The sequence below is a fragment of the Amblyomma americanum genome, chromosome 2, assembly GCF_052857255.1.
Source record: "Amblyomma americanum isolate KBUSLIRL-KWMA chromosome 2, ASM5285725v1, whole genome shotgun sequence".
In the NCBI taxonomy this organism is placed as follows: domain Eukaryota; kingdom Metazoa; phylum Arthropoda; class Arachnida; order Ixodida; family Ixodidae; genus Amblyomma; species Amblyomma americanum.
Genome location: NC_135498.1, coordinates 117,556,083 through 117,568,340, shown reverse-complemented (window position 1 = coordinate 117,568,340; position 12,258 = coordinate 117,556,083). Strand labels below are relative to the sequence as shown.

Sequence of the window (12,258 nt, the reverse complement as noted above, 5' to 3'; positions counted from 1 at the left end):
ATAGTCCTGTAAATATTTGAGCAGTGTTGGCGCTACTTGTATTGCGGTAACTGAAAAGGTAGTTCGGGATGGTGTTTGAAAGTATGGCATTTCATTCACTGGTTAATTTAGCAAAGAAAGCCGCACGAACACAACACTGCGGAGGCTTGCAGAGAAGTGGTGCATCACCATTCGTAAACATGGCGTCCGCCGAGTCTCTTGCGTGCAGCAGCTGGACACTGGTGCTCTTAACATTACAGGGATGGAGACACCAGTTGTGGGGCGAGAGGTGCGGAAGAACATGTTTTGCAATGCATGGCGTTCTGATTAGTTCAGGTCACCACAGCCTTCACAGTGCTGCAAATAACTTGAGAGATGGAGTATAAAGTGCCTTTATTTGTGCAGACGTTTGCGGCATATATTGCACACTGGCTGTGCTGGTAAGAGGCTAGGTGGCGCCATCACCGCTGCCAGCGATTGTTGACGTACTCAGCATCTCGCAGCGATAAACTCATTCCTGAAGTAGTTTCAGCTGGCGTTAGTGTGCAAAGTGATGGCCATTAATACATATAATGCAGGCCATTCTCAGTAATTCCAACAGCAGCAAGCGTTTTTTCATTTCGGAATCAGTGTCGGTCACAGTGCCATAGTTAGGCTACCTCCAATTTACGAAAGCATCATGTGTTATACACACAACTTTCGGTCTAGCAACGATTTAGGGTTTGCATTAAGACGGGCACCTAGTAGGGAGTTACTTTGTGTCGATATCAACAAGGAACATGTAATAAAGGAATTCTCCATATTACCCGCCTTTTTCACAAGATGTGGCGTCCTCTGCGGAGCGTCAATAATTCATTTGCTTCTGGTTGAAAAGAAATGCAGGCATGATTCGGTGGTATGAGGTGCCAACTGTGTGTACACAGTGAAAAGTGCGTGCTTGACATTTGCCTCTTGCTAACAAACTGCGCATGTGCAGTAGAAGGTGGTGCCTTGTTTTCAACCGGTGGAGCTGGAAGAGGAGAGACCCTGCACGCGCAGAGCGGCCGTATGAAACAGGTGGATTACAATACTTGGTAATGTGTTATTAGAGCGCAGTCATTGTGCGCGACTTCTGCATTGGAATGAAGAAGTTTTGTTATTTTTTTATAAAAAAATGCTGAGCAAACCTAGAACTCATAGGCCAACTTGAATCGGTGGATTCTTCGGCTCTCTACATGCACTGTGCAACCATATGAGAGTTAAACTGTTGCTATCATGGCCATGGTTGCACACATTTTATTACGCGAAAAAAATGACCATATTTCTCCACACTTAGTGTGCACCTCCAAATTAAAGCTTAGTTTGTAGTTTTACTAACAAATTTTTATGCATCCTTGCCTAGACAAATATGTTTCTCTCGTACAAACAGTGATCACAGTAAAATCAGAGGCCATTTGCCAAAGCCAAAATAATCGCAACATTTGCATATTGGCAAGTGTGTGCAGGAGCAGGAAGAGAAACGGCCAGGTTTAGTGTTTGCTGCCTGCACAATCAGCGTTGCCAAAAAAAGGCTTGCTCGGATTCAAACCACCTGTTAGTCTCCCTTTGACGTCATAGGGGAATGTGCCTGAACGTAATTCAAAGGAACGCAGTTTATGACCTAACAGCAGACGAATGTTAACTGCAGATAAGTAGTTATCTGAGCGGAAACATGCAAGTTTTACAAATATGTAAAAAAGTTTATGCTGATCAACGATTTGGGCGCTGTGCCTAGCATCCGTTTGCCTGCTGTATTGGGAATGAAGTGCAATAAAATTGTCCATCGTGACAAATACCGCTTTGGACTAGGCTGGGTAGGGCGGCAAGGTGGTTAGAGCTACGTGCAACACAGTGAAGCCGAGGCAACAAAATCGGCGATCATCGCGTACTTGACCGCACCGAAGTTGCATTGGATTGCGGCATTAGATGTGATGGTCATTGCTATGCGGTGAAAAATGTTGGTTGCAGGTCAAAGGACGACATCAAGACACCTGAAGGAATCGTGGTTCCTAAAGCAGCAAACCAGGCTGCCTATACGGAACAGGCACAAGCTACAACATCGTAATGACAGCTATATCGTCACGGGCATGTGACAAAAGAGACAAACAGTGCGAATGCGATCAGCTGATTTGTTACATAATTGCAGCGCGCATAACACCGCGCCACCAGAGTTAACCGAACAGCGAGCGACACGGTTGCGGCAAGTAGCTTGTCGAAAAAGATCGCGTGACGGCTTGTCAAACATATGGTAAACGCCAGAGGCTATTACACGAGCTTCAACAGCTAACGTTCGAGCAGCGCACGAATTTGCAGCATTGCAGATGAAAACGGCATCGAATAGAAGACACACACTAAACCAAACACAAAAGAACCACTGCAGTCAAGATCACGGACGGCCGAATTCCATTCACACAACCCAACCATGCGACTCATGCAATGTGGCAGTGCACGTAGTGCAGGATACGGTGTGTTCCTACGCCGGTGTTTTTTTGCTGACAGCTGGAAAAAAAATATTCGTCACAAAGACCAAGAAATAATCTAACAAAGGCAAAAAATTTGTTTGTAATAAAGAGTTAAAGATATGTCAGTTTTCTGGGGAACTAGAGCTATAGTAATTGCTATTGATGCGGACTATATTACCTCGGCTGATACATGGCCGGCGTACGCCATATTGGGTGGAAGTTGGTGCGTACGGGACTGTGACTGGGGCGACTGGAGGTGTTCCTCATTCAAACGTTTTTCGTGAGGAGCGTGTGGCCAAACTCCGTCGCGAAGGAGCGGGATTCGGAGCCACGATGACGCAGTTACTACCGATACGGTTTCAAGAGCATTTACAGGTGAGCCGAGCGGACAGCGGCGATTTTGCCCCGCATTATAAGCCTCGCCTCGAAGAGTCATCAACCGGTATTAGGCCTAATGTGTAGACAGTCGCGTGGAGTCATCCTGGGACCTTTAAAAACTGGCCTCGCTCGTTGGGCTCAGCTGGGACTCCGACGCCGGCGGCTGTCGGCGATGATGCGAGACGCCGGCGCCGCGCATTTTCCCACGGGTCCGAGCCGGCGGCGAGCGGTGACCAGCGGTTCCGATACGCCCCCCCGTCGGTCGCCGATGAGAAAGCGCCGAGGCCCGATGTGGTGACAGCGGTGTTTTGACCGGAGGCTGGCCATCGTGAAGCGGCCATCTGTGCGCGTGCTTTAATAGAACAGTGTTTTAACGCCTTTTTTCTCGGTGCCGGGCACAGCCGGCGCCGCGTCCTTCGGCGGTACGCTGCCACCGCTGCTGCCAAGGGGAGAGCAGAAAAGAAAACGGGTTCTCTGAGAGAAGCCGGAGATTCCTTTGCTCGGTCTATCGGGAAGACACGCCGCGATGGCCACTGGCCGCGCGTTTAGTGGTCGCGACACGGCGATTTTCACATCTGTTCGCGCGCACCGAGCCTGTCCGGACGTGGAGTTTCGGCCCCCCGGAACCTCCCCTCGGGGGTTTCCAAGCGAGGGCGAAACTGGGCCGGGGTCGGCGCAGAAGGTATCGATCTCGGGCGGCCTCCTTTCTGTTGCGTCGCCCAGCAAAAGGCACGCTGCTGGTTGAGGGTCCCGTCCTGACCGGACCGTGTAAACATTGCAACGCGGCGCAGGGTTCGGAGCCGAGACTCGGGCCGGAAGTCGCCTGCGAGTAATCTCTTGGAAGCGTGCATGCTGTGAGCGGACCCCCTACGCGTCGTTGTTTTTGTAAACAGCGCACGTGCGTGAGCGGTATTTTTTTTTTGGCTCCTCGCCTGAGGCCCCCCAAAAATATATCGACGTTGCGTAGCGTCGTGCACGCTCACGTGAGTTGGTTCGTCCGCTCCCTTCTGGGGCCGCATGTTGTCCGGAAGAGGGGGAGACCCTGTCGCATTTCCCCTGAACTCCACCCATTGCGTGTCAAGTAGCAAGCTAACAAAGCGGGGGCGAATCGGCCCGGTCACATATGTAGACCCTTGTCTCCTCGCTCGATTAGCTGGATCCTTTGGGAATTTCGTGTGCCACAGCCGCCCAAAGCAGTGTCTCGTGTGCGAGACGAGCCAGGCTTTCGCTCCGCGGCTCTGCGCGGTCTCTCGCTGCTTCTGCCCTTTGAAACGGTTCGCTGGCGGTGCATTGTCGGCGGTTATTGTGCTGTCAGGAGGCCGCGCCTGGTCGTTGCTTCCCGAGCCAGCGGCGTGAAAGGAAAAGACAAATAAAGAAAAAGTAGACACTGCTTCCACCCCACCCCCTTTTCGTCCACCCTCTCTGTAACGATGCGGCGGCTTGTTACTCGCCACAGCCGTCGTAAGGTGCGCATTTTTCTCTCCTCACGGCGTCCGGAGAGAGTCCAGTCGGCCTTTCCTTTCTTTCTTCCCGCTTTCTGTCATTTTCTGTTTCCATTTTCCTGCTCCGCCCGCACCGAATGTGGGCCACGCCGCATACGTGCGCGTGTTTTGGTTTCGGACGCGTGGCTTCATCGGCCGTCTTCTGCTGCTCCGGCGTCCCGATAGCCGCCCACCGCTTGTCGCGGCGTTGCTTCGCGGAAACCTGCCTTCCCCCCTCGTTCTCTGTTAGCAGCTCCTTGCCTTCTCGAGGGATGTCTGTTAAAAGGGGCGCACGCCCGTTGCTCGTTCTGCCTCTTTTTGTGAGGGGCGGTGGTGGTTACCACTCTCGTTGTTGCAATGCCTCCACCTCCCGGCAGCAATTATCGTCGGCGGACGGGTTTGGCGGCCGTTCGCCTCCCCCCATCTCTGTTGGCCCGCCGTCGCTTCCTTCGCGCTCGGTGTGGTTATCGTCCGTCGGCAGTTCTCTCGTGGAGACGAGCGCACGCACCTCTGCGAGGTCCCTCCCCGTTTCCTGGACCTAGGCGTGCTGTAGAGTGCGTTGCTCTTTCCCAAAATTAACGCTGTTTTCCTGTTTTACACCCACATAAAAGCGAACCCCCTAACATTCTTCACCCATTGTGCCGGGAACTTTTTGCAGGAGCTCTTAGCAAGCAGCCACTGTGGAGGCTGTATTTTGTCCTGGTTTGTCTAGGTTACGGGCTAATTGAGTTATTAGGCATTACATATGGGGGAAAAACAATAAAAGTATGCTGAATTAGGTTGTAACTGAGAGGTTGATAACCTTGGCATGTGTGCCACAGCTAGCTAGCTAGCTCTTGAATTGGTGTTGCATTGCATTAGCCTGGTTGTGCACTTTTTGGGATTGCTGCGCTACCTCACACACTTCAGTCGACCGGGATTCTCAATCTCCTTGCAGCCTGCTAACGGAGCACTGTTGGTCACCATCTTAGGGCAGTCACTTGGTCTAATAGGTTTCTCCACTACATGTAAGGGCACTCGAAACCATGCATAAGCGTCTCAGTCATGTTCTTGCTACCATGATGGTTAAGAGAAAATTCTATAGCAGTTGTGAATGTGCAGATCACATGATGCCCCACCATCTCTCTCTCAAATTCTTTAATTTGTTTTGTTTTGATTTATATATTCATGTAAACAAAGGAACAGCAAGCAAAAGGCGGCCTCCCACCTCACTGTGGCCTGCTCTTTCCTAACAATCATACTTATGCACTTGAAACACTGAATTGCATACATTAGGACTCGAAATATACGGACAAGCGGAGTGACATGGCAGTCAACCTTTTACAACTTTTGTTTTATCAGAGTTGCATAATTTTATTTCCATTACTGTTTTATTGGCAATAGCATTTCTTTCTGTAAGCACAGCTAAAAGTGCTTCAAAAGGAATTGACTCATTTGCATATGAATTACTGGTATAGAATGCCAAGGCTGACAAATAAGAACCTCTAAGTGGCATCTGACTGCACAGAAATACCGCATAACAGCAAAAAAAAAAATCACCTGGACGAACATTGGAAAAAAACCAAGTTGTAAACTAAACACCATTTTTCGCCGGAATATTTAAAAAATAAAAGTCAGAGTCCAGTCCCCTAATTAAACTGTACACGGTGTGATCAAACCCACCATATTGGTTGCAGTAGTCTGTCAGGGCTGGTCACTGATGCCTTCCAGTCAGTGTTTTGGTCAATCTGTTGCTGTGGTGTTCTTAGTGTTTTGAAGTTTGTTCAGCATGTAATGCACATGATATTTAGCCTCCTAGCTGAGCACCTCTTCATTGATTCGCTTGCTGGGCAGGTTGCCATTGCTGAAATGCAGCTCATGTTATACAGGACAGTTGTAACAGCTAATTTGTGAACAGTTTTTTTTTTCTTCCTGTTGTGGAAGCATTCCATTCTGGGTGCATCCTGCAGTAGCATTTTGAAACCTGTAGCCATGGTTGGTCCAGTTGTGGAGGGTGCATTTCCAGCAGTTGCCTGTCCAAATGCTGTTTTCAGTTTCTAGTTATATCCAGGCCACTAGTCCTCAAAACAGTTGCAAGTGTTATTGTTGTTTGTCTTCACTACTTGAATTAGTGTGGACTTTAGAGGTTTACGGTGCCAAAGTTTAACTCATTACGCTTGGGCAATGATGTATCTGGCAGCAGTCGGTAGTGGCTATCAGTAGGAACTAAGCAATCAGTACTAGTGCTGTGTGGTGCAAAACGGTGCGAACACATCATGCGTATATGACGCAGTGTTAGCTGTTTCTGTTTTCTTGCACATCATGTGCAGTACATCCCATAATTCGTAGCTTGTGTATTGCAAAGTAGGTTTGAACATTCAGACCAAATGCGTGTAGTTCCTTAACTTGAGAACTTTCTGTGGCACTGCAGTAGAAGTTGAGTGCCAGCAGTCTGCTTCAAGACCTGTCCAGCCGGCTTGTGAGTGCGTGAACAGTGCCCTAGTGCAAGCTCACCTCTCTCCTCTGGTGCAGTACCACAGAATGCGGTCCCCTAGTTTAGCATCCTTTTTTGCTCTTGCTCCCATTTCTGCAAAGAAGTCAGTGGACTCGGTGTTCGGAAAAAAAAATTGTCTGTTTTCTGTTTAACATGGCAGTCTCTCCCTCCTTCCTTCTTTTGTGCCGGTACCACTGCTCGTGTGCATTGATTCTGGGGCACTTCAACAAACCAGGTGGGATCAGCTGAAATGGACAGTATGATATACTGCTGCCCAATAAATGTGTCTATCTGGCATTGGTGCTTTATGCTGTGCTCCATATTTAGCTCATTCTAATCGGTGGTATGTGGGGTGAACGAGCTTGGCCTCACTTGAAGTAAACGGCCGCAGCGGTTGAATTTCAATGAAGGCGAAATTCTAGAGGCCCGTTTACTGTGCGATGTCGGTGCACGTTAAAGAACCCCAGGTGTTTGAAATTTGCGGAGCCCTTCACTACGGCGCCCCCCATAGCCAGTCTCATTGGGACGTTAAGTCCGCATCAACCATCACTTGGGGTAAAATTCCACACCTGGGCTGGATTGGGATGGGATTGTTTGTTGAAAGTTTGGCTGTTTCCATTGTGTGCACTCCATCAAGGGGAAGTTTTTGCATTATGTCGCAATTTGTCTTGGTGCACCTCCAATACTTCATTTCATTCTTCCAGCACTGCTAGAGCTTGTACATGTGAAGCCACGCATTCGTTGGTTGTGGCGTTGATATGCTTGAATATTCTTGTTTGCTTTGTACTTGTAATATGTGGGCATCCTCCTTTCAGGCATACTGGTTTTGTGTGGTAGCTGTACTGGCTCTGGAATGGAATCCAGCACAGTGGATTTGTCAAGCTGGCTTTGAAAACAATGCAGTGTGGACGGATGATGGCTTTGAATGCCAGAGCTTAGAAGCCATTACGTTTGTTTGCTGGTGTGTGGAAGGCTGGAGAAAGTAGCATTGCTTTCACTCATCGACGGGCGCTTGTTGATGTGCCACCCCCTACACAAGATGTGGTTTGCAGGGAACTCCTCTCTCGGCCAGTTGAGTCAGCTGCAGTTCTGTGCACTCAAAATGTATCCCCTGTGAAGGGTGGGAGCACCGGAGGCTTTCCGCCCCCTTGGAGGGGTCTCAGGTTTCAAACTCCTGCTCCCCTGACGCAAGGAGGAGGAGGTGATGGCGGCAGTGTGGCAGTGTGGGTTACCACTGCTGTCTTCTGCTCTGCATGGCACATGTTATCTTTCTGGCTGCTGTGCACTTGCTATCTCTAGGGAAAGAACTAGGGGCAATAAAATGTACTTCAGCACAATGGCATTTATGCAGTGTGATCAGTTGCTCTTCAGACATTGGCATTTATGCAGTGTGATCAGTTGTATCCTATCCTGCATTCCTGGGGCACCATTACGTGACTGACGTTTTCCACATTTTAATTATAAGGGCAGGTGCAGACCACCTGGCGGAAGGTATTCAGTGCCCGGGGCAGGTTTGGTTGTTTCACAAAGCCGGAAGTAGTGACGGCATAGCTGGAAAGGTTCCTCATTTCTCCGTCACTTTGTAATGGGCAATGAATAACTTCCGTTTGGAATGCAATTTTGCTTAAAGGCAATTTCTGGCGTCGGATGATGTCACGTAAAAGTAAGCCTGGTTCTTTATCCTCTTCTTTTGTGTTGGTTTTTCCTGTCAGGGTCCGGTTCCATGCTTTTCTCGTGAGTCATGCAGTGTTGCGCATGATGCAAGAATTTATGGGATTGTGCCAATGGTCGTAGACATTGCAGCACTTGCATTTCTGAGGCGAGGGGTGTTTTGTAATCTGAAGATAAGTGGGAGTTGCTGGCTTTTTTTGAGCATGTCAATTTTTCTGGAATTTGGCATGTTTGTGCAACAATTAGGTGTCCACTGTAGAGTATTTTGTGCTTAATTATATAGTTGCACATGCGGCAGAACACATTAAACAGCATTGCTAAGTAGCCTTGCATGCCATGTGGCCACACCTTTGCCATTGTTCTGCTGCTGTTACGTATTCTTTCAGTAGTCACGTAGCTCTGACTTTTTTAGTGGTTTGGTTCCATTCCGGGACTCAAATACTGCATTCAACTGTGGCTGCAACAAGTTGGAGTTGCCTCCCTTTTTACTTTGGGCTTCTGTTCTGCTCCAGGTTTGCATGCAGCAGTTATAATGGAGCAGGTCAGGCTTTTGTTCTACCTTGAAGGTGCAAGTATGCTCGACACTGCTCGACATTACTTGGCATTCTGATCCTTAATAACATGATTTTAAGCTGCCTGTTGTTCCTGAAATGAGCAGCCCCAACTAAGGGATGGGGATGCGTGCATTCATTAACTGTGGCAAATGATGTTCTTTAATTGCTGTCACCAGTCTCAAAAGCACTCGTATGGTGCTGTACAAGGGACGGTGAGTAATATACCTTCAATGAACCTGTGTCAGTGAATTCTCATATTTAGTATCTTTGCCCCCTTTGCACCTTTATCTCAAGTGGGGCTGTTTTCATGGCGCCTTATTGACAGAATGATAGAAATGGGCTGTACAGTCAAGCATTGCTTAAGTGGGAAATTTTTCTCTGAAATATAACTGTTGGGGTAGGACTGAGATCAAGGGAGAGAAGGTAGAATCTCCGGGGCGCTTGATTTTGCGCTTCTGGTGTGTTCCAAGGCAAGTTGTTTAAGCTGATGTTCAGGTGAATGTAAATGCCTTTTTACTCGTCGCCAAGCCTGACTCATTGTTTTGGTGGGGTTTAACTGTATTGTTATACTATTCAAAGTGAAGAGTTGTCAGATCAAAGAAAGCTGTGTAGTTTGGCATTTTAATCCAGTCGAATTGATAGCTTCAAAGAGGCACATTCGTGTGCTGAAAAGTGCACCATATGCTTGTATGCTTTGATAGTATCCAGGATATACAGTTGCAAGACCTACACATGACTGCTCTAGGATACTGTTAAATCCATTGAGGAGTCATTTTTTTTTTGTTTCCATCAATATACTGAATATGTTCAGGCCTCCAGTTTTCCAGCTTAAAATACCAGTCAATTTTCTACAGGGGTGGGCAGAGTTTCGTACAAAATGTCATAATTGATGAAAATGGAAACACTGAAATGCCAGGGCCATTCCAAGTAAACCCTGGAGGATTGTAGAAAAACATGTTTTGACGATGGCACTATGCTTGAAATTAAAAGAAAATTGGGGGGGGAGGAAGGATGCGATTACTTCTGTCTAAACGTCAGCTTAAGAACAGTGGACGTGTTACCCTCCTGAATGTTTCGTGAAATATTTCTCAGTGTTTGCTATTTGGATAAAAAGACCATCTTGTTTTCGACAGAAGGGATGCTAAATTTGCCTGAAAGAAATCTCTGCTAGATGCAGCTCACGGGAAAAGCTTGGTTTGGCTTGTAATTGTACAAATCGCCTTAAAGGGTTTAAGCAGCTGTGGTTCAAAACGAAGGTCAGGCTATCCTTGTGCTGCGATTGAGGAAGTTGTTTGTCAGGTGTAAATCATCCATAGCGTACAAGGAGATTCTGGTAGCACACAATTTGCTGGACTTGCTATTGCGCGTTATCAGGATGTTCAGTTTCTCTTTGCATTATCATGTCCATTAATTCAGTTATGAGATCTCCGGTGCACATAATGCATACTTTTGATAGACTTTGAAGGGCTGATGCAATTCTTGAACTAATTTGTGCCCCATTAACTAGCAAAGGCATTTTGTCCCTTCTGCTAGCAGACTTTGCCGGGTTTGTGCATTCATGTGTAACATTCTGTGACCTACCATAGCTTGTTGCGGAGAACTTTTGTGCCTCTGTGTGGATGCTGATGTAATGCGCTTGACCTAGATTGTTTCTAGTTATTCCCCCCCACCCCCTCACTGCAGTATCACTTTGCCCTTTGTACAGCTGATAACAGCCTCCTCTTGTCAAAGAAATTGTTTTTTGTGATAAGCTGTCAGTGTCTGGCTTTCTCTGGCAAAGCCTTTGTGCGTTATCAGTGAGGACCACTATTAGTGGCAAGAAGGGAGAATGTGTTGAATGTTTTGTGCCCTTGACTCAGTACTGTGTCATGAACAGTTGAATTGCAGATGGATTGTGTAGATTAAATGTAGACCTTTGATCACTTGCAGACTGTAGCAGCTGTGTGTTTGTGCGTAATGAAACAATAGTCTCCATATGCTCACTTTCTGATGTGGTCTCTGTTGTATCGAAAGGTGAAGTGATGTTAAATATTACTGGGTAATGACCTATGCAGTGCTGGTATGCCAGTGGACTATGCTGTTGAGTCCATTTTTTAATGGCATTGGAAAAATTTCGGCCATGAGTCTCTGCTGCTGCATTAGCCAGAGGCAGAATTTATTAGCTTTCAGGAGCTTTATTCAGCTACCAATTGGCCATTTGGTGCTTTGGTTCAGGGCTGTACAAGTTGGATTGATGCCGCTTTTCTCCGCGGTGCAGTGTGTATTGCCCAGATGCGCAACATTCTTTGAGTGTAAGTTGGTTCATGAAAAGTTGCCTTTGTTGTGGTGCTCCACGGTGTAGGTCACTTGGGACTGATGCTAATGACAGCAGATGCAGCAAATTCGTGCAGGTCTTCTTACTTTCCTAAAGTGATTTGTGAACTGTTTTTGATCAACTTGTACAGTCTTTCACAGCCTTTACAAAGGCTTTTACTTTTAACTTGTACTGCAGGAATAAAATATGCACTCAAGAGAAGCATGAAGCACATCTATCACATGGGACTGTGGTATTCCATTTAGGGAAATTTTTCATTCAAGGGACTTTTGGTCTAAAATTGAGCCTACACGTTAAACAAATTTCATTGGTTCCAAGGCATTTTAACCACCGAACGGACCCCCCCCTTTTAAACTGGTGCCAAAATGTTCTTTTAGTACCTGTGCTGTCTGCCAAACCAATAAAAATGTCTTGGACGAGCCCTATTCTGCTGCCAAACCGCATAGTGTCAGAAAACTTAAAGGTGCACTAAAGAGGAATCTGAACTCTTCTTTTTACCACGGGAACACTATCTACACATTCCGGGCATTCCTAGAAACTTCGGATTATTGTCCTGTGTGGCCGATTGCCCTAATTAAATCTGGTTAAACATCCTGGCTCCCGCCTTTTATTTAACTCAACGCGGTTGGTAGGAGGAGTCAACCAATGCGTCAAGCAGTCACGTGGCGGCTTGCCACTCTGCCATCGGCGGAGTGATATGTAAGATCAAAAAGTCCACATGTATTTTTATTTCCATGGGCCTAATTTGTGGCTATATTGTCTGCTACTGAAACTGTTTATTCAGAGAAAACTAAAAAGCGAAAGCGAAGCCGCCACTGGACTGGCTGAAAGGCGCACCACACGGTTGACTCCACCTACCTACCACGTTGATTTCAAAAAAAGGCGGGAACCGGGACGTTTAATCCGATTTAATTAGAGAAATTTTCTA

At 47.1% G+C, this 12,258-nt stretch overlaps 1 protein-coding gene across 1 annotated transcript in view; it reads left to right on the top strand.

Moving 5' to 3' along the window:
* The first annotated feature begins 2,662 nt into the window (after nt 1-2,662).
* Nucleotides 2,663-12,258, top strand: part of Chc (clathrin heavy chain) — a 44,332-nt gene continuing 34,736 nt past the window's right edge. The window contains exon 1 of the mRNA XM_077655161.1: nt 2,663-2,834. Within this exon, the coding sequence (XP_077511287.1) occupies nt 2,793-2,834 (42 nt within the window). The 5' untranslated portion in view covers nt 2,663-2,792. The remainder of the gene's footprint in view (nt 2,835-12,258) is intronic.